The sequence below is a fragment of the Rhyacophila brunnea genome, unplaced genomic scaffold (assembly GCF_057557595.1).
Source record: "Rhyacophila brunnea isolate RB1 unplaced genomic scaffold, BYU_Rbru_1.0 scaffold_7, whole genome shotgun sequence".
Lineage (NCBI taxonomy): Eukaryota > Metazoa > Arthropoda > Insecta > Trichoptera > Rhyacophilidae > Rhyacophila > Rhyacophila brunnea.
The window spans coordinates 12,799,427-12,822,329 of NW_028233339.1; the positions used below are offsets into that span (position 1 = coordinate 12,799,427).

Genomic DNA, 22,903 nt, shown 5'->3' on the forward strand with positions numbered 1-22,903 from the left:
GGACTTCAAAGTCAAATTCGAAAAGTTTTACCTACCAATAAAACTCTTATTATTCATGTTGACTTTGAAGTCCAGGTAACTTCTACCTCGTTCCTTGAGTCATATCATAATGAAGACAAAGGGATCCCAAACTCCATACATAAAAAATAGACACGCGGGTATGACCAGTAAATAAAAACTGAGGAATGACCAACGACAAGAAAAAGGAAAATAAATTAGTAGAATATAACCTCACGCGAAGAAGAAAGAGCAAACCCTATCTCAAGGACTTCAAAGTCAACATGAATAATAAGAGTTTTATTGGTAGGTAAAACTCTTTTCATTATAGGTACATACCTTTTCAATTTGTTGGATTATCACTGTGATTAAATCAATAGAGTTTTTTTTTAAATTTATTAATTTCACTAAAATTAGTTATTATTTAATTATGGCATCATTTGGAATTCGAATGTGTCAAAACCATAGACTAATATACTTTTTGGTCAAAACCAACCAAACCAAAGCTGAATCCAAGGGATTGGTGTCTGCGCAAAAGTTAAGAAAACATGGGTTTTCGAATCCTTGTTCGTTTATTTAAATATTTCTCTGACGAGAGATCACTTAGTTATGTTTATGTAAACGATTGTCATAAATCTATTTGCGATCTCGAAGATTATTTAAGGGACCTGTTTGGAATAGATGGACAGTTTTGTTTGACGAAAGATAGTTGCCTTCTACCTAATTCGGAAAATATTGCACTACTAAGAACCGATGAAACTGTATCGTAAGTATTAATAGGCAATTAAAAATTATTTTTCCTAAGAAAGTAAACTTCATGGAGTCTTCGCCACTGCTGTAGGTTTTATAATGATGTAGATTGTAGAGGAGGCCTACCCCAATAAATTTGGTCATGTTTGACTCCTGCTTCTCCACTTAATTTTTTTTTTGATGAACGAAAAATCATAACGTGGACTGTTAGAATTAGTTCCCAGTTCTTTGAGGAGAACGTTAATATGTGTCACCCTGTTAGTCTGGCGATTTTTGTGTATGTAATATATACAACCACATATTGAAATTCTCAACTTTCCGTAATATCTCCTGGTTAAGCGTCAATACACCCATGTCATAAAAACGGATTGGGAGGATAGGACATACTTAACAGCGAACCATCTGCAGTTCACGTCCCAATTGCTATGGAGGCATCTCATTTTGAGAAAGGCACATCTTGCTATTTATATAGGGAATATTGCTAATGACGTCCGCTGTAGGTATATATTATAAATTGATTATTCGCTTGTCTAACTAGACTAATACGTACATGACACTAATACGTAACCAGCTATGGCACTAATTTAATCAAAATAAGGCCACAAGTAATTTCGAATATTTCATGCATACAACACATACATACGGTTACATACGTATTGTAAAAAAACACACAATGTTAAAACCAGTTTCACTATCACGTGACCTGAGGCTGTAGGTATTTTAGTGTAAAGTGCTAACAGCAATGCAATTTTTGTAAATATATACATTAATTTACTTGAATTTTGTGTCGTCTCCGTTGTTATATCCTATTTAATATTTATGATTTTATTAATTTTGTTTTAAGTATTTGTTTTTTAAATTTTGATATAAATGCCTTGGCAGTACCTTACATGCCAAATATAATTTGCAAAAAAAAAAATCAAAAAATTATTACATCTCTAAAATATTTGACAAAATTCAAGGTAAATCGATGGTAAAATCATTAACTATGTAATATGGTAAAATGTTTTAGGAACATTCCGATAGATGTCAGTATGTGTCCTATTTTGAAATTATTTGTTTTCACTGAATTATTAGTACTACCGAGATATCTCGTATCTGGCAGTGAAAGGGTTTTAAGTGTGCAAAATGCTCAACTATTGTAACAGTAGAATTTTGTAGCCCAAGTTCGCATTACGTAAGACTTTACTTCTTTAATATATATTTTAGTGCCTGTTGTCGTTTTTCATGAAATATCTATTATAAAATGGTTAAATATTATATTTTTTGTTCAGTAAAGTACTGAAGACGAACAAAAATCAAATTCAAGTCCTGTAAATATGGCTGTTTTAGGACTTTTTTTCAGTTACCTACCATAGCCTACCTAGCTTCAACAGGTACCCATTACCACTGGTCTACAGTACTAATACAGACGGTGACAGTTACTATCTTATAGCGCATGTACACGTGCATGGATTTACTTGCAGCGATAGTGTGTATTTTAAACTATCGCGATAATAACTGTTTACATTAGTGTTATTACAGTCTCATTCTTGAAGAGTAAGCGAGACGCAATGTTGTCATTTTATAGTATTATTTGACATGTTATGAAAATCGGTTAACCTCGAAATGAGTCTCTGCGCGGTGTAGTTAGTTTTTATACCAGCAGGTTCGCTACTATCGTTTTACTGCGCAGGTGCAGATATCACACAGCCCAATTGTCGTGTGAAAATTCAGAAGCTTCTGAACTTTTTTGATCCATGCATGCAATCTTGCAATTTGCACAATAATATGTGTTTACACATGCATTTTCTTGTTATGGATGCGATAATACATACTGTTAGCAGTAAATCCATGCACGTGTAAACGGGGTATTTATATTAAGTGAAACTTTGAATTGTTTCTTTTATTTCAGGGTGATACCATTGACAACGAACTTTAAATTTTTTGCTGAAAAATCCAAAAGTGCTAACGAAGTAATCGAAAATGAAACAGAAAAAGAAGCAAAAAAGAAGAAGCGTAAGAAAAATAAAGACATTATTGATGAAACTTTGATTCACGATGATTCCCTGAAAAATTCCGCTTGCAATAAAGTTGGTAATAAAGAAAATATTTCCGCATCACTCGATAATAATAAGGGCATTGATTCCCCTACAACACCAGAGCTTGCTAATAAAAAATCAAAGAAGATTGAAAATGTTTCTCTTGATAACAGCCAAAGTATTGAAGATCTGAATGTAACTAAATATGACGAGGAAAATGCAATTGAAAATATGAAGACCAAAGCGCTCGGTCTTCTCAAAGACCACTTTCAAACAAACATAAATGGTGTCAGTGATGGGCGCATAAAAAAACGAAAAAGAATACGTATCAGAAAAGGAAAAAAGAATAATCAAGTGGACCTCTCTAGCCTGTCAGACGGTGAAAATAATATTTCGCAAAGAAGTGACTCCTTTGTTTCAGTGACTGGAAAAATAAATTCTCACAAAAGGTTTGTTTTTTTTCCCTTTTTAACACTACTATAAACCATAAGGTCCAATGACGATAGTATACTAGTAGTAGTATAGTAGATTTTACTATGAATATGGATTTTGGATGGATTTCACAGCAAATACGATTATTGTTATGGTTACTATTGTCAACTATACTTACTACTTATTGAATCGGTTTCTCTCACCTGGTGATTGTATCTTGTTTCATGCAAAAACTATCATCACATTAATGTGGTGTGTGGGGTGGGAGTCAAACAATTACAAAAACACCCAGGTTTTGAAAAATTTACACAAATGTATCGTCACTTCACTGGGCATGAATACCCTTGATGAGTAGCCAGTGTCATACACATTGGACTACAGGGGCATATAAAAAGATTAAGTTTATATTGCTTTGTTGCAATAATTCTCAATCGGGGTCAGACTTGTGCGTTCTGCTAAAATTTCCAAAAGGTAACGAAAAACTTGTCAAAATAAAATATAGGTTTTCACATGGCCTATTAATAAAACAAGTATCTACAGTGGCTGTCTATGAATCTGGGTTTGATTCAATGCAACAAATTTGACGAATGGCTAACAACCATTCTTTTTAAAACAGTGTTAATATAACAGCCCATATTATCCATTTAGGACCAAAATTATTGAATAATTTTAAACAATTACAAATTAGATTCATAATATTTTCTTGTAACAACTTAGCCAAACATAAAGTGGAAATTTTTATTAGCTATGAAATGAAAGAAATGTGAGTGCTATGTAGGGTTTCCATGAGATTTTACGAACTGTTTCCAGGTGTATAAAGGGAACTCTAATAAAATATGTTCAAAATCACTGCTTTGAAGGCTTGCATTTCAATCGTTTTCTGTAGGGTAGTACCTAATGATTCTGAACATTTTTAATGTGGCATATTTCTACTAAAAATACATTTATTTATGCTCTTTGAAATTACCCATCAGGCACAATAAAAACATAGCAAACAGCTTGTCTTGAAATTATTGTAAAATAAATATACAATAATATATTGTATTAATCGTTTTTATCACATTCCAGATTTCCTGCACCATCTGAAAAGACTACGGTTGCTATTTTACGAAACCAATTTGATTCACAAAACTTTGACAACTCACCAAGAATTGTGAGAGCGTTATCACCAAAGAAAAATATGTCGGTGTCCGAGAGTATTTGTGATACTTCCTATGATGCATCATTTAAACATGATCATGTCTCTACAGAACAAAACACAGAGAAATCAGACTGCCTCCTTAAAACTGTTGAACACCGACCATTATTGAGTCATAATGAACTTCCTAAGGAAAATGATACCATTGCTTTTAAGGTATTCATCGACATACTAAAGTTTAACGTCTAGTTCAAAGTCTGGAGACATTGTTTATTTTGTGGTGGTATTTTCTTTTTGGAGAAAGTTGAATAATTATAGATGTGGCAGGGTCTGCATTCAGCCAACCCGGAGTCGCATGAAAGTCAAGGCTGTATGCTGTGAAGACCAAATGTACCCAGCGATAGATGCCAGCATAAAGTTCCTAATATAAATTAACAAGAATTAAGGATATTTTTTCATACTTACATCCTTCGAAGGACTTTTGACCTAGTATAAAATAAATTGTGTATAAACTTGTTCGTTCTATTTCTTTCTAATGATAATTTAGATGAAATATGATATTTGGTATTGCAGATGTTACAAATGAATGAAAATTATTCACCAGTGATATCAAAATATATCGTGGGCAGAGTCATGCAAATTTATGAGGACAGTTGTCTCTTGAAGATAGTGATTTTAGGTATGTATTTATTATTATTTTTTTTTTTAAATCAAAAATCATGCAAATTGTTTCAGAGCATAATGTGTCAATGTGTTCTTTCATCTTTTTGAGAATGTTCCCTTTCTTTTGAAGCGACAATGTTTTACTTTGCCGGGAGCAAACAGCACATTTAAACAATCACATTGTATAACGTTGGTCTCGGGCACTGCAGTCATGATATTAATAAGTAGAATGCACACATGCGTCTCGATTTCATTTCAATGTATGTTCGAACAAATTGGATTTTAAATTTTGAGCTTGAATTTCGGACACGTAAAATCGAAGCTCTACTGATAAGAGGTTTTTGACCTGCCAGTTTAGCCAAAGAATTGGCGAGAGATTTATCCACTACAAAACCAGGTTTCCCCTATAAGGGTACAACTTTGCAGTGTCATAGGGCTGCTGTAAACCTTTTTTCTTTAGTGAAATAAGCAGACTCACGCGTTCGCAGTCAACAACTTTATCTGTGCAATTTAGTTAATATTCACAGAATACATGTTGAGGTCATTGCATACCAGTGTATTGTCATCTAGTGTTGCACTATTAACAATATTGTTTGATATTTTTCCATACCGTCATCCATATCAAAATAGGATACAGGCTTGAGATACGAGTTGTTTAATATAATAACAAATAATAATGAGCAATAAAAATGAAATCATTAAACAGACATTAAAACTAATCATTATTTATTATTAGAATATTCATTTTGGCAAGTGACATGCTATAAAAACTTCACTATAGTATGGATAATCGAGTTTCTCTCTCTATCTAAATGGTAAAAAAAAAAATTATGTCTTGTGACTTAATCATTTAAAATTGATCGGTGTTCTTGAATATTTCAGAGGGTTTTGAAGAATGTGCTCACCAATCTGGGAAATTTGAGATTGAAGAAGACACACTTGATACAACAAACAACCAACAAAATACCATTGAAATCCAATGGAGCCAAGTTTTGGAACCGAGATTATGTAATTAGAAGAAATGATTGAAGCATTGTTAAACCCATTTTTACATTAAAAAATAAATAAGAAGTCAATTAAACATTAATAAATTTTCTTTATTCTTTAGTTTGTTTATAAAATTTATTTCATAATCATTATATCTTTATGATAAGATGAATAATTATATTTGTGAAGTTTATTTTAGCTTTAGATTTTAACGGTTTTTTGTTACTGAGATACAATAATATATTATATATAAAATTACATATTGGTCATTCTATAATGTAGGGAAATCTTCTTATCACAATGCGGCAATCCGGCTGTCAATATTTTCTCCTTGTCTGCCTCCTCATATATGTATTATGTAAAAGTGTTTACAGACCTACAAACTTATCTGTAGAATGGCCAAAAATGGAACTACGAACTACCATAGGACGCCACTTTGAAAATTTCATTCGAATGTCAGATTTTGTCCAGTTACGAGTCTTGATTGGGTAGTTTTTGACAGTGGCTCCCCCATCCCATTCTTCAGATAAGTTTGTAGGACTGTAAGTACAACTCAGCTAAATATGATGTAATCTTTTCCTTCCTCTAAATTAAGCGATTGAAGGTTTGTTTCAAAATAACCATCCGTCAAGTCCTATTAAAAAAAAAACAAATATAATTAAAATTATATTCATTGTACTCTTACATTTATGTAGTTACAGATGTGAATGCATGCATAAATATATGCCTAATAATAAATTAAGTTGAACTAAAAAATTAAATGTTTATTATATTTTTCTAAATAAATATATAGTCGACCGATTTTTGAGTTTTCATTGATCACTTTCTGCTGAAACATGTATTAATTAAATAAGGAATACACAGGAATAGGTAGTTCTGATTTGACCATAATTAAACGCAATAGGGTTAACACTAATACATTCACGGCTAGATTATTTATTATATTTCACAATTGGGTGCATTGATGAAGTAAGTGTTGTCGATTCTGGGTTAGATAATGAAATTGTATCAAAGTTCTACATTTAAAATTAGAATAATTACATATATCTATATTCATTTTTGTTAGTTGATATAACCATTTTATTGCTATAAATACATAAAATAAAATTGAAATGTTGAAACATGTTTTTGTATATTTTTGGCGAATCCATTACATCATCTAGGTATGTGAGGCGCTGAGTCGTTAAACTAGCTCCTAGGTTTTTTTGAGTAATTCATGAAAAACTGTTATGGGCAGTGTGATAACTTTAAGTGTAATTTAAGTTACTTTGTATCTTCCGGTTTATACGGAAAAGTAAACTAAAACCTCAAATTCAATTTATATGAGGTGGCAATATTCCAAATAAATGCATTTTAATTGTCCGCAGAGCAGACTTGAATCACCCGCTGTTGCACGGAGCAAAATTTGTGTCTCACACATGTCAATAGAGTCGAGTTTGGCACTTGCTGGAGATCGTGTGATCGGCCGGAAATGACAGTACAGTAGTGGCGCGTATTTATTTCAATTAATATAGATATTTTAGAATTTATTTTGTCAAACAAATATTTTCTAACCATACTTACCTACTACATATCGTCACTGTTCTGGCAGAAGACACTAATTCGAAAAAATGACATATTGAGTTAGTTATATCAAAATATTCCGTATTTCAAACTTTACCGTCTGGAAACCTTCTTAATAAATAAACAGTCTTTATTTTAAAGTCATCCTTTTTACGATTACTTAATAAACTCACATGATAGACCATTTCAAACATTTTAACAACTTCAAAGTCAAATTACTCAAAACTAGTATTCTCCAGTTAGTGTGTTCTGCCAGAACAGAGACGATATTGTATCTGGTAAATCCTTTTTTACATTGCATCTATTTACCATTTATAGCGGTATGTATAAAGAAAAAAAAACATTTTTACGGAATAATGAATCATTTATTAATGAAGAACAAGCAAGAAATTACAGAAATATACCAAATAAGTGAATAAGTGATGGTCCCAATAACACATACATAGAAAGTATAATTATTTATAATCTAGTTGTTACACACTGAAGAGAGGAATTAAAATTAGTTTAAAAAGAAAAGAAACAGGTAGGTCACTATAAAATTTAAATTATATAAAATAAACTAAAGCACAGGAGTATGTATAAGAAAAGAATTCGATTTTAAATACGGTTATATAGTAATTATACAAGGTAAATGTGTAGCTTTGAAACAACTTATCTTAAATAAGCAAGAGAACAGAATAGAAATTATAGGTATATACTTAATCTAATTTACATGATTTATAAAGGAAAAGGAATGAAATTCTGCGACACCGGTTGTGAAGTTCTGGTAATAAATAAATCAAATAAAAAGGTACAGGATAAATGCAATCAAGACTGGATAAAAATAGAGCCAGATATCAACAATAATTGACAGATAGACAGCAATAACAAGGTTTGGTGAGATGGTTATTCGGAACAAAAATGGAAAAAAGAATCAAGATCCATGGAAATATATTCTGCAACCAGTCAATATATGTACGTAAATTTTTCACTATGCACATAACTTATTAAATTAACTTATTAAATTCACACACACACTGGCATCATATCTTAATGTGATCATCTTTTCGTTTCCTGTTTAAAAGGGACACAAGTGCATATACATTATTTATACAGATTTATAAGAAAAAACTATACACATGATGGTATATAAACAAATGGCCAAGGCTTTAAGGTCAACATAATATGAACTAAAGTGTCTAAAAACATTTTGAAAATCATAGTACTAGTACCTAATAGTAGAATAACTACCTGCAGTTCTTCAATTCATTTTTATTTATTGACACTTTTCCTCGAGAAATAGTGACAGGGTTAATTGAGGATGTCAAACAATTTCTTTTTGTGACAAATTTTGGTGTTGAGAGTTCGGCTTGATATGTAGCTTCCCTTTGTATTTTAATTTTATTAGTTGACGTTTTGGACAAATAAAAACATTGGTTTTTCCTGCCTCCTTTCACCTTTCCTCCAAACACAGGTTCAACTGTACCCGACATCTTCCAAATGGAAAAATATTGTTGAGGGTTAGAAATGACTTCTCTCGTTATTATAATTTTTTCCAACCTAACAAACACTCTATCCGGAGGAATGAATGAGTGGCCCACAACTGGAAACTAGTTCCACAATTTTTAAATGAGATGGCAGCGCATGACTCTGAAGCCATTTCGACAACATACACAAAACGATTGTGTTTTTATTTTGACCCCCACAGCCGTCAACGACAAGCCTTAACTTGGTGATGCAGGTATCAAAATGGTGAAATACCGCACTTGCTATTTTGTTTGATCTCCTTGGTCTGTCAATTTCATTTCAAACATAACTATGGACGTTTTCCGGTGTTAATGAAGTCTTAGAACTACCGGTGACGATGCAGAAGTGGTAAAAACTCCACTCTTGACTAAAATATGCCATCTGGTCGGGCAGTTTTGGCACAGATAAATTCTTTTGGCAATCGAAGCTTATTGTTAATAAATCTGTCTCGTCTTCTTGTAAAATTGAATAAAAGCCTTTGTGTTTGAGACGGTGGATATAAGTATAATTACGTCTTTTTTTTCTTTAGCGTCTGTTGAATTTTTGAGTCGCTCGTTATATTCACTATACGTAGAGCATTTGTCTATCATCGGGGACCCAAACGATAAATTAAACGTTCTATTAAAAATGTCTCGAAAATATTTTGACTTCACCTGTAATTCTGTTTGGGTTCCGCTATTGTACATTTTCCATAACTTCATGATATTTAGTTCCGCCGATAAATATATCCGACTCTGCGTCTTAGTCCGGCAGTAATATGGCTCACTGCCTTTTAACTCCTTTATAAATGCGACAACACTTACTATTTTTGGTATAAAACTCGCATGTGCCATATTTCCGCCTCTTCCTTCGGTGGGAAGTTTTTCTGCGCTATTTTGAATGAGCTTCACAACACCTTGGATTCCACCTTTTTTAATGTTCAAAATACCCAAAAAGGTTTTTTGGCATACAGGAACCTTAGCACCCGTTTGACTTTTTCGGGCATAATATTCTATATTGAAAGATTTTTTTCCTTCAGCCCCACTGTGTGACATCACTGAAACTTCTTTACAACACTTCACTAAAAATGTATCTTGTGCCAGTTTCACTGCCTTTTCATAAAATGCAGTATGGAAATTTCTAATATCAGTTCCATTTAATGTACGGTACTTGAAGTTCTTACTGTCATGATTACACTGAGGATACTCGGGTAATTTTTTAGATGAATATCTGCAACAAATTATAAAAAATACAATATATTATTAACTTAAAGTCCTAAAATAATTAATATACAGCCAAACTCGGTTATTACGATCACGGATATAGCGAGATCTCGGATGTAATGAGGAAACATTCGTTGACATTTTAGTTTATGATTTTCTCCATACATTTATTCACTGTTATAACGAGCAAATTATCGGATATACCGAGCTAAAATATCATCAAAAATTTTCTTAAAACTGTTAATGTGTCGATCGTTTAAAAACATTTCGACCCTAAGCAATAAAATCCGACAGGATATAATGCCGTCGGAATCGCATTACGTTTATGACACTAGTTAAGTGTCTAAGTACCTACCTAATTGATGTTTTCGCCGACAATATTGAAAAAGTATCCACTCGTATGGTTGAAATAAGTAAAAAAATCTAAGGTTTGTAAAGTCAGTAGGTACCTACCAGCGATCATAACCTAAAACAACTTCTTTTGTAGTTTATGAATGCCATGTTTGTTTCGGGGATTTTTACGATGGTTTTCAGATTTTTTATTTTCGACTTTTTGTGTTATGTGACCGCTCATTTAAAAATACCTATTCTCTGATATAACGAGTAACGCTTATAACGAGCAAATTCATTCGGTCCCATCTTCCTCGTAATAACCAAGTTCGACTGTACGTAGATATGTAAATATATAAAGAACCTTAAAGCGGTTATGTTAATTAATTTATCATAATTATGGATTCGTTTAGAAAGTCATCAAGTGATTCAAAAATAATGTTCAATTAATGAGGGTCTCAATAATAATATTTTTTGACACAAACTAAATTATGTCAAAAAGCTGTACCTACTTAAAGATCTTTTAATCATTACATCACGCTACGAGGGTGGGTCAATAAGTCCTTAGAAAAGCCGACAGGTGGCGCGACTAGTACTGTAAGCGGTTTGTTTTCATGCAGCGGCACTACCGATTCAGTATGCTGCGAAGTTTCAATCAGATTGGTCGGGTTGTTGTGTGTTTCTCGTACATTTAAAAAAAAAATTTGCTTGTTTACAAAAATGGAGAAAATTGAGTTTAGAGCTGTTATTAAACATTTTAATATAAAAGGGTTAACAGCAAAGGAAATAAAAAATGAGTTGGATTTAGTTCACGGCATATCTGCTCCTTCACTTGCAACTATTTATAACTGGTTAAATGAATTTAAACGTGGTCGTACATTAACAAAGGATGAACCACGCTCAGGACGTCCTGTAGAGGTGACTACACCAGAAATGATCAATAAAATCCACGATATGGTGTTAAGTGACCGAAGATTAAAGTTGAGTGAGATAATTGAGGTTACAGGGATCTCAAAAGGTAGCGTCATTTCTATTTTACATGACAAATTGGGCATGAAAAAAGTTTCTGCAAGATGGGTGCCGCGTTTGCTCACAGTCGACAATAAACGCAATAGGGTGGTGGCCTCTAAAGCCCTGTTGTCGCTCATGCAACGCAATCCGGATGAATTTTTTCGTCGCTTTGTGACTGTAGATGAAACATGGATACACCACTATACTCCCGAGACGAAAGAACAGTCAAAGCAGTGGATTGCGAAAGGCGAACCATGTCCAAAGAAGGCGAAAACCGTAAAATCAGCTGGTAAGGTTATGGGTACTGTATTTTGGGATGCAGGTGGAATTATTTTCGTTGACTATTTGGAAAAAGGAAAAACAATAACAGGGGATTATTATGCATCTTTATTGGACCAGCTAAAAAACAAAATTGAAGAAAAACGGCCTCATTTAAACAGGAAAAAAATCCTCTTTCATCAGGACAATGCCCGTGTTCACACATGTTTACGATCAATGGCTAAAATTGAAGTTCGAATTGGTCGACCACCCACCGTATTCGCTAGATTTAGCCCCCAGTGACTTTTTCCTTTTCCCAAACTTAAAAAAATGGCTAAGTGGCCTTCCGAAAACTTATTTTTCTGACGGTTTAAAAAAAATTGAGAAACGTCTAACCAAGTGTATTGAGTTCCAAGGAGATTATGTTGAGATATAAAAAAAAAATACAAAAATAGAAACTGTTTTAATGCTTTTTTCTAAGGAATTATTGACCCACCCTCGTAAATATCCAATATGTACGGCATAATTAAAAAAACACATACGAAACAAAAAATTAATATGAGACACCACTGAATTATTGAAACAACTATGGATTTGGAATGTCAATTTTCAAATACCTTTCTTGGCGTAACACATCACATTTCCACCCAGCCGGATTTCTCAAACGCTTCCTTGATTCTCCTGGTTGAGCCACTAACTAATGAAACATCCATTATTAATTAATAAAAACAATCAAATAGACAAAGCAAAATCAAGACTTTCTCACTATACATACGTGAACGGTTTGACGCGATTGTATAGAGATTTTAACGTACGTTTAAAATCAGTATTTGAATGGTGGCGTCTGATTGGTCAGTTATGAAGAGACAATTTAGCGACTCATTATTTTTTTCAAGAGCGCGCTTGGGGACTCACTTCAGTATTCATATTGATTTTTTGACGAAATTAGAAGGAAATTGTAACTCTCAACTGGAAAAGTTGATAGATCTATCGATAGAGCACCTATGTGCATTCAAAACTAATTTTATTGAAAAATCGCCAGGAGTTAGTTTAGCAACTCAGTGCCGCATGTGTGAAATTACATGGAGAATGCAGTCTAGTGAAAATTGGCTCTCAGCCTTTTAACAGTTGGACATTTGAGGTATTAATTACTTTCTTTAATGGTGTTAAATGTCAATTATTGGTAAAAAGATAATGTATTAATTAAAATAAAACGCCATGTATATCAGTGGCGAAGAGTGGAGGTAGGCTATGGAGATCTGACATAAATGGTACACACTACATATTGTCAGTCATAATTGTTTATGTTTTCATTGAACTAGAATATAAATTGCAGACAGCGTTGGTTATTTTTTAAAATTCGATTAAACCCTGCCTAAATTAAACCATAATAGAAAAAAATATTCTATCTATAATAATATCTAAAATTGTTTAAGATATATTGGTATAATTTTAGATATTTTAAAATATAACAATATTTTTTATTTGATATCTATTATGGTTGGCCTTAGGCAGGGTTTTATTGAATTTTAATACCATCTGTAATTTGTATTCTTAGTCCGATGAAAACAAATAAGTATGACTGTCAAAGTTTAGTGCGCACTATTTAAGTCGGATCTCCACAGGCTACCACTGATGTATTATTTGTTCCACACATTAATAGTATTAGTTACTGTTAAGTATATAAACATACTAATAGCGCCTGTACACGTGCATGGATTTACTGGCAGCAATAATGTGTATTTTAAACTATCGTGACAATAACTGTTTACACGTAAAAGTGCTCACTGTCTCTCCAATATCATTCTTGAAGAGTAAGCGAGACGCGATGTTGTCATTTTATGGTACTATTTGACAGGTCGTAAAAAATCGTTCATTTTTTGCTGGCAGCTTCGCCACTATCGTTTTACTGCGCATGCGTAGGTAGATTGAAAAAAATCCCAACTGCCGCATGAAAATTCAGAAGCTTCCAAACTTTTTTGATTTAAGCATGCAGTCTTGCAACTGCAGGATAATACATGTTTATACATACATTTTCTTCTTATGGCAGTGATAACACGTACTGCCAGCAGTAAATCCATACATGTGTAAACGGGGTATAATACTAACCAATTTGACACAGATAACGAGCGGTGGGGTTGCTTCCTTAAAGTGAATCATTGGAAACTTGTGTGTGACTTTCCTCCTTTTAGGACAAAATAATTCATAATCTTTTCCAATTTTTTTTCTGTCGACATCACATAAGGCCTTTACGAGTCCTTTTTGCTGTTCATTTAAAGATTTGATAAACTTCCTTCCTTGTTTGCCGCCATTCCAAACGGTAAACCCATGATTCCATTTTGGCAAATAATCTTTGAGAAACTGTTCCATCCGTAGATGCCATATTGTGTCACTGGACATATATGAGAATCATGAAAATATTCATTCAGGAAGCAATTTATTAATACAATGCGCCATTTGATTTCATGTTACAGGCGTTCGTTACCTTACTTTGAAAAGGTTCTAACTGACATTTTGGCCTAAAATGACTTTTTGGTGTGAAAAGGTTCCATTAGCCATATTCTATCATATACATTCATTTCAGTCATCTATTGTCAAATATGGGAATTAGCGGTATGCTGGAGTTCTATCTACATGTCTTTTTATATTGAAAATATGACCATTCCAAATTTCAAAACATGGTCAAGTGCAATTAGAACCTTTTCAAAGTAAGGTAACGAGATCTTAAATATGAGGCGTCTAATTACAAAAAGCGACAAGTCCACAATTCAATATAATCGGGAAACAACGTTATTATGTTTCTAACTTCAATTATTTGTTTTAACGTGAGATTTTTTTTCCCGTTGTATTCTATATCGAAATTAGAACCAAATGGCAATTTGTTTTAGCCGATAAACTCTTAAATGTAATAAATATAGGCAAAATAAAATTGGACTTAGCGCTACTTGTACTTCACTTTTTAATTTATCCCGCATAAGGCACGTATTTCCGTGGCACTGTCATAAGTTTACCAGATGATACAGCATGGGAGTAGTCATTTTCAATATTGAACGTTCCCTTATTGGTTGACTTAAACACGCGCGAAATCAACCAATCTTTAAATAATATGAAACACGGACTTGGCGCTTTTTGTAATAAATCGAGACTTAAAATATTTTTTTTCGTAGGGTTATGTCGCGTTTTGGAATTTATAGATCAATACATATTGTGTAAAATTATACAAAGAATACGTGGGTATTTTTTTCTCGATTTTGACCAAATGTGGACTTATCGCTTTTTGGAATTAGATGCCTCATATAATATGTAGCAGTAGCGTAGGGTGGATGTAGGCTGTTAAGATCCGCTATAATAGTCATATGTATTTGTTTTTATTGAACTAAGATTATAATTTACATATGGTATTGGTTAGTTTTTAAAAATCAATTAAACCCTGTTTAACCAAACCATAATATTATTTGTTTTCGTTGGATTAAAATACATATTACACATGAAGCGCTTACTTTCAAAAGCGGCTAAAACGGTTTTATGCAATTTTGAGATAAATTGAAATACCTTAATATGTTAATTCAATTTATCTATCTTTCACTACCGTTTCAGCCGATTTTGAAACAAAGGTAGATTTTTAATAATCAATATCGACGTATTTAGCCTTAGTTTTGAAATTGAAACTCAGACCATACTATGGTAGACAAATATATTTATCAAAATATATATCCAACTCAAAAAACCGTTTTAGCCGCTAAAAAGTAAGCGTTTCACATATTGTTGGCTCATTTTTTTAAATTCATTAAGCCCTGCCTAAACCAAACTATATTAGAAAAAAATATTGTTCTATCTATAAAATATTCAAAGTTATTTATGATTTAATTGCATAATTTTAGATATTTTATAGAGTATTTTTTGACTATTATCTATTATGGCATGGTTTTCGCAGGATTTAATTGAATTTAAAAAACTAACTATCAAAATTGTAACCTTATTTCAATGAAAGAAGACTGATAAAAGTTTAGTGTGCACCAATTATGGCGGATCTTAACAGCATACCCACCCCTGATATGTAGTATTCATTTCAAATGTAAAAGTTTACATGCATTAGTTATGAACTGAACGTATAGCGCAAGAAACATGGCTCTAGTATGCATGGTTTCGCAAACGCCCCTCTGGTGGAAATTGAAACATTCTATATATTAGTGTGAATGTTTGTAGCTTATGTTTAAACACAGTATTAGAGCACTCCTTTGGCCAAGAATGGTTTGGATTTCTTAAGGAGTATAACGGATACTCTTTAAATACAATAGTTAGAATAGTGATGTTGAGCCATTGAAAATTTTTTCAGGTTTAAAAAACTTAATAAAACTCACCTTAAAATAGTAAAAGTTGTGGCGTCTGGATGATAAGTATATGTCAGTAAATAGTCATCAATCCTCACAATCGGACCTCCAGCATCAATATGCTTATAAAAAAAAATAAGATCTTCTGGAGTACCTTTACCTTCTTCAGAGAAAGAACCGACCCTTTAAAATGTATAAAACATGTCTATTTAACAATATGCTCTGCCGGATTTGTAGAATTTCAATGTTATGCCGTGTTCTCACAACGATTGTTGTTGTTCGTTGAATGATGACGGTTGAAAGTCAATTGATAGGTCGGAACCATATTTCAACAAAGCTGATCAACTTGTAAGTTGAATTGAACAAAGTTCAGGCCTTTCTATTTTTAGTCATTTCAACTGGTTGCCTAAAGTAATCGAGGTGATAACAACTCACATCGGCACATTAAACTTGCATGCAATAGCATAGTTGATTATAGGGTGACAGTATGTTATTGTTATAGTTTCTAAATTAAGTATGGTGCCTTCATCCAAAAAAGTTTTAAAGCGGTTGGTGAAATGACGTTAACGAACCAACAAATTTACTCAACGCCATCTTGGTTATGACTATTGATTCAACTAAAATTGATATGAGGGAACATTCCTTTCAATTTCTTTTTCAATATTCAATATAAAGTCAAGCAAGAAAAATCGTCACATGAGAATGCGGCATTAAATAAAAAAACATTATAGGTAATGAAATGTATGTACCTAATAGGTTTTTGGAAAGTAATATTATAAATAGGGAAAAATAACATATGCTGCTACCTATCATAAACACTTCTGTGGCAAAACCACGTCGGCATAATCACTGTTGGACCATGTGATGTGTAGATTTGTAGTCCTAGTTGCTTTTGGGATAAGTTGTTGGCCCAATTTGTGTAGCGTTCTGTAGATGAAGGAGGATCTCTATGAAATTTACATCCTATTATCTAGAAATTTTATTGAATAAGATTCATGTAATATAAATTATAAGTCAATTGAAAGTGTTTATACTTGATTATTCTATCACCAATCATGTCATTTTATATCAATTATTTGATCCTAATTAATGGTGAATTTTTTAATGATAATTTGTGGTTTCATTTGATATTCGGTTCATTCAGTAATGCACAACCTTTCATCAATTGAGGCTGTTATTTCAAAGTCGTTAACCTCCATATTCTGCAGTGGTGAAGGGTGGAGGTAGGCTATTAAATCTGCCATAAATAGTGCACACTGAACTTTGTTAGTCATTCGTATTTGTTTTCATTGAAATAAGATTACAATTTACAGATAGTGTTGGTTAATTTTAAAATTCAATTAAACCCTGCGAAACCAAGCCATAATAGATAATAGTAAAAAAATACTCGTCTATCTATAAAATATCTAAAATTATGCAATCAAAATATACATAACTTTGGATATTTTATAGATAGAATAATATTTATCTATTATAGTTTGGTTTAGGCAGGGCTTAATGAATTTAAAAAAATGAACCAACGATAAAGTGTGTACAATTTCGTGGTATCGCCCAAAATATACGTTAACTATTATGGTTAGGTTTAGGCGGGGTTTAATTGATTTTTAAGAACTAACCAATACCATCTGTAAATAATTGTAGACTTGGTTCAATAGAAACAAATATGTATTACTAACAAAGTTTAATTTAATGTGCACTATTTATGGCGGATCTTAACAGGCTACCTCCACCCTTCGCTACTGATATTTTGCCATTTTCAGATAATTGCAAAAAAACCGCCAAGCATATTTTTTATTTATTTTCTTATAATAATATAATATTTTCTTTTTTTGAACATATTGTTAAACGATTTTATTAGAAAAAGCATTTATAACGAAATAAAATGTCCTTAATGTCATTAAAATGAATGAAAAATCATGTAAAGAATTAATTATACAATCAAAAAAAATGGCAGCTGATGAATATAGACGACTTTGCAATCAACCTGTGTAATTCTATTTAACCAACAAACAGAGCTGGATATGATATTTTATGAATATACATACAACAGTACTAAACTTATAGAATTATAATCAAGAAAAATATTAAATGTTATATATGTTAAATGTGAAAATGGATGGGAACAAGTGGTGTAGATAATAATACCATCTCTCCCGAGTAGATAAATTATTATTTTTAAATAAATAGGTATAGACCAGATATTCCAGTCGTTGCAGTCTGAATTATATACATATTTACAAGATGAAACTCAGTGTCAGTACTGACAGCTGACACCTTTTTTGACCATGTCTGAACCTAATAAGATCATATGGACCTTCACAGGTGAAGGTTTTGTATTGACAGATTTTGTTTTTATGAGAAATAATGTTAGCCACCTTTATCGACAAGAAACATTTTGATTTTGTCGAAAAGTGAAAAGTCAGATTATTCGCATCCAGATTTTGCTGGTGAATAATGAATTGATATGCAATAAGTGTTGTGTACACAGGTAATTTGCGATGAGATACTGTGGCATTGTTTGCTCTAATCATTGCATTTATATCAATGATATCTGTTGCAGTGCAATATAGATTAACAGTCGAAAGCATTTTAGCATGTTTTATTGAAAGTTTGGTCCATATAATTATTAGGATATGGTAAGAAATATTTTTGGAAACTTTATTTAGTATTTGGCTTGCAATAAATAGCATGGAGAGCCGCTGGTTGTGCACCACCGAATTTAATATTTTGAAACTATTTTATCAGATTTTTTTAATGACGAATTGTACTTAGCCATTTAAAACTCAACACATTGGATGCACATACCGGATACAAACACAAATTGAATAAAAAAGGAATTTGACTACAATTTTATGACTCAAGAAATCAAAAAAAGTTGAGAAATCACAAGCTCTAGTTACAGAATATTAATTGATATAATGAATTTCTTCTAACCGCTGTTAAATTTTCTTGAGCTACAATAAATTGTTTTGATATTCGGTCTGGCATCATAATGTCATCAATATCTTGAAAACAGAGGAATTTTCCATTACTAGCTGCAATTGCTGCATTTTTAGCGAATCCAGCTGGAACATAATAAAAAAAAATGATAAAATATAATTATTCTAATTCGATTTCATATTGAAGCAAACCAATATTATTTATTTATGGTGTCTAGGCTATGATCGAGAATTAATCAGAAAAGCTGAATCTAGATTCTTAGTATTTAATAAATGTGTTCTTCCAGTACTAATGCACGGGTCCAAATGTTGGACCTTAAATTCAAGAGGTTCAATAAATTAAACACAACACGGTATGGAGAGATGCATGTTTGACATAATGTGCAAGATAGAAAAATAAATATTATATTCGTATTTCTAATAGTGAAATTTAAATTAATTAGTTCATTATACACCAGAGCAGTCCTGTTTCGATTGCTACATCTTACATTAATAGTGAAATTTATGATAGTAGTCATGATGATGAATTGTATTGTAAATACCTCCTTTTGGCGAACCAGTGAAATTGGTAGTAATGGTAAATATTGTGGAATTTTCTGTAAAAATATTTTTCCACGACAACAGTAAATTACTGGTATTGTCAGAGCTAGCGTCATCGTATATTGAAACTTCAATGGAGACATCTTTTTCTAATCCGGTCTGTGATAATATAGACTTAAAGCATGAGTCAATCCATTTTTCTCCATTCAGTACAGGAATAATGATAGACTGAAAAAATATCCTGGCATTAGATCATTTTTCAAGAATGAAGGCAAGATTCATGTATAATATAATCTATCCTATTTGATAGATCAGAATGATACCATTAGAAGTTATTGTTTGGTTTTCAGAGACACAGTTGGCAACCCTGTATATTATGAATATACAGGTGCCGGAACTCATTAATTGCCAAACTTCTTACCTACTAAAGAAAATTATATTCAAATATCATTTAAAGCAACTTTTCCTATGCCACGAAGCGCATAAAAAAATAAAACAACTAAAGTTGTAAAAAATAAAATTGTAAAAACATCATAAATATTTGAATAAAAATATATAGTGATTTCCATGGCCCCCACATCCTGAAGCGTTCCTCTAGTCCTGGATCTTTGTTGGGCCCCCTACCTATCACTAAGGTTAAAGGCAGTATGACGCTCTATAGTAGCGTTTTTCAAATGGCGTTCGAGGTAAAATTAAGGGTACTCAGTGTAACAACAAACATTAACCAAAAAATGTAATTATATATCTTAAAATGAAATGCCTAAAGGAAATTAGTGCCGCGCCGCAGGCAATATTTTTTTATGATTAGAGCAAATATGTGATGTGTTTCGGCTAATTGTTTTTGAAAAATACCATGAAAAAAGGTGCCGGAACGCTGTTCCACAGCGTTACATGACAAAAAAAGCCCTGATAAATACCAACCTTCAACGGGTGAAATCTGTGGGTACCATAGAACTGGAAGTCAGTTTATTATCAATAAATTAATTTCAGAATCATAGTTGATATAAAACAAGGGGGGCCCAGGATCGACTAGTTAAAAAAAATATTTATGGCGATCGACTGATATCACTTGAAATTATATCATGCGAGAACAATAAAAACCCATTTTTCATAATTCAAATATGTATCGATGTATTTTGTAAACAGATATTTTATAGGTAACATATAAAAAATAACGATACAAAAAAATCGAAATAACGACAATATAATATTATTATATCTTTCACCACTAAAAAAATTAAGTAGGTACACATTAACTGTAATTTCGACATAGTTACGCAATTTACCTGTATATCGAATATTAGAAATTTTGTAGTAGCCAAATAACATGCAACCCTATGCCAGGAAACATACTTAATAAATTATATACATGAATTATCATTTAATTTCATCAATAATCATATCATATCAAATTGCATCGCACAGTCATATATTTTTAAATGTAAAAATCCCTTGAGAGCGCCAGGCGACTTTTTTACTATTCGAGCAAATTTGTGGTTTGCGTTTTTCTCACTTAACTGGTCGACCCGCTACGCCAGGCCCCCCTCAGGCTAAAACCCTGTCATACCCCCCTTGTGGGAGCCATGCTTGCTGGTGTATAATGCAATGATAACTGATAAAAGTGGGTATTGTTTCCTCATTTTTACATAAAGTAATAAACCCAACATAATTCCTAACCATAGCAGGAGCTCCATCAGTCGTTACCGATACTAGTTCATGAATAGGACATCGAGTATGATTGATATATGACTTAAATGCATTAAATATATCTTCTCTTTTGGATCGTTCCTTCATTGATAAAACTGTTAAAATAATAATAAAAATAATTCTTCTGAAGCAGACATGTCTTTAAAAACCAATCGAATAAAAATGTATAGTTGTGCAATATCCGTGTAATCTACCGACTTTTCTTAATTTAATAATTTCTATAATTTCTTCTATTAATGTTTTCCTGTAGAATTTCTTGCAAGTTTAAGCTCATCTCTTGTGTTTTTCGCATGACTGTATTTCTGGATAATGATATGTAAGAGAAGAGATAAGAACTAACGGATTTTAAGAGCTGGAACATCGAGTAGATATGACTCGTTTGAACAAGAAATAGTACAATATATTATTATGTCCGCGATCGACGCACTGGCCATCCCTGATATAGAAGATATCATACCCTTAATTCAGCGCTTGAAATGGAAAATTTTCAAACTCAATAGTTTTACAATAATACTGACTCATTTCTGTAACTTTATGTATATTATACAAAAATAAGTGTTGGATTTTTTTGTTATACTTCATACATATTTAGCTCAGACGGTCGAATAGAATAACGGTTTTTAAACTTACGGCATGTAAGATTAGGGTATGCAAATATTTTCAACCACGCAGGCAAAAAATGGAGTTTACAAGTGATAAAAAAATATTTTTTGAGTCAGACAAGTTTCATATTAAACTTAAAAAACACTATTCATAAGGCACTTAAATGAATTTAATTACTTTTTGATAATGCACGAACCAGAACAAAATATTAAATTTCAGAGCAAAAATCTTGACTAGGTACTTCACGAACCGTAGTAACGCTCGGGTCACTCTCAAATCATGTCTTAAATAGAGTATATTATAATAGTCACTGCGTTGTGTTTGATAATGAAATAAGGGGTTGTCCATATATGACGTGACACGATTTTCGGTATTGTTGATTCCCTCTACTTTCTTACAATAAAGAGAGAGATTACAAACCGAGTACACTTTTCTCAGCATAAAAATTAGGTGAAACCATAACGTTGGGTGTGTAGTTACAAGAGCAGATAATACTCACAATGTCAGTATTTGAAATGTGTTTACTTTGCATGGTAGCACGAGTAGTATTTATTTAATCTATTATGGTAGCACGTCTTTTGAACTTTTCATTGATTACACAGGAAACATTAGCATTTTAATGGAATATTCACTTTGGCTCAAGCATTTTTGAAACAGAGGCGATTTACACAATAACATTTTTGTTATGAAGTTACTATAAAATATAAACGCTTGGGTGAATTTGTAAAAGGTTACCGGGCAATATTTTCAATGTTATTATCATGATCATAGATTATGATGTTTCACGTCAAATTGACAGTTGATAGTCTATGATTTAAATGTTGCCGTACGACGAAAAAAAAAATTGCCGTCAAGATGTTAAAAACTATAAATCGTTTGAATTGCGTGTCAATGGAGCAGGAGCATTAGGTTTTGGTTTGGTCTT

The 22,903-nt window shown here is 32.3% G+C and overlaps 2 protein-coding genes across 5 annotated transcripts; one reads left to right on the forward strand and one right to left on the reverse strand.

The window, feature by feature from the left end:
* Positions 1-480: 480 nt before the first annotated feature.
* LOC147064513 (uncharacterized) lies at positions 481-6,789 on the forward strand. The gene is made up of 5 exons (XM_085957550.1): positions 481-763; positions 2,642-3,217; positions 4,269-4,554; positions 4,912-5,017; positions 5,884-6,789. The coding sequence occupies exons 1-5, from the start codon at positions 546-548 to the stop codon at positions 6,015-6,017; spliced, it is 1,320 nt and encodes a 439-aa protein (XP_085813676.1). The 5' UTR covers positions 481-545; the 3' UTR covers positions 6,018-6,789.
* On the reverse strand, positions 6,486-22,786 carry LOC147064514 (queuosine-tRNA galactosyltransferase-like). 4 transcript variants are annotated; one of them, XM_085957546.1, is made up of 9 exons: positions 22,478-22,786; positions 19,671-19,896; positions 19,124-19,254; positions 16,996-17,159; positions 16,220-16,372; positions 13,968-14,250; positions 12,476-12,555; positions 9,711-10,266; positions 6,486-6,622 (listed from the first exon to the last, which is right to left on the reverse strand). In XM_085957546.1, exons 1-9 carry the CDS (start codon positions 22,508-22,510, stop codon positions 6,542-6,544), a joined length of 1,707 nt encoding a protein of 568 aa, XP_085813672.1. In that variant the 5' UTR covers positions 22,511-22,786; the 3' UTR covers positions 6,486-6,541. The 4 variants fall into 4 exon arrangements, with proteins under 4 accessions (XP_085813672.1, XP_085813674.1, XP_085813673.1 ...); XM_085957548.1 differs by lacking the exons at positions 9,711-10,266; positions 12,476-12,555; XM_085957547.1 differs by lacking the exons at positions 19,671-19,896; positions 22,478-22,786 and having other exon boundaries at positions 16,996-17,116; positions 19,124-19,236.
* Positions 22,787-22,903: the final 117 nt, after the last annotated feature.

Bases quoted from the DNA above. Each gene is read 5' to 3' on its own strand.
- LOC147064513 (XM_085957550.1), top strand. From the start codon at position 546: ATGGGTTTTCGAATCCTTGTTCGTTTATTTAAATATTTCTCTGACGAG. The intron at 764-2,641 runs GTAAGTATTAAT...CTTTTATTTCAG, and splicing joins AGAACCGATGAAACTGTATC to GGTGATACCATTGACAACGA. The intron at 3,218-4,268 runs GTTTGTTTTTTT...ATCACATTCCAG, and splicing joins AAAATAAATTCTCACAAAAG to ATTTCCTGCACCATCTGAAA.
- LOC147064514 (XM_085957546.1), bottom strand. From the start codon at position 22,510: ATGCAAAGTAAACACATTTCAAATACTGACATT. The intron at 16,373-16,995 runs GTAGCAGCATAT...TACATTTTAAAG, and splicing joins CACAGAAGTGTTTATGATAG to GGTCGGTTCTTTCTCTGAAG. The intron at 14,251-16,219 runs GTGAGTTTTATT...ATATATGTCCAG, and splicing joins ACAACTTTTACTATTTTAAG to TGACACAATATGGCATCTAC.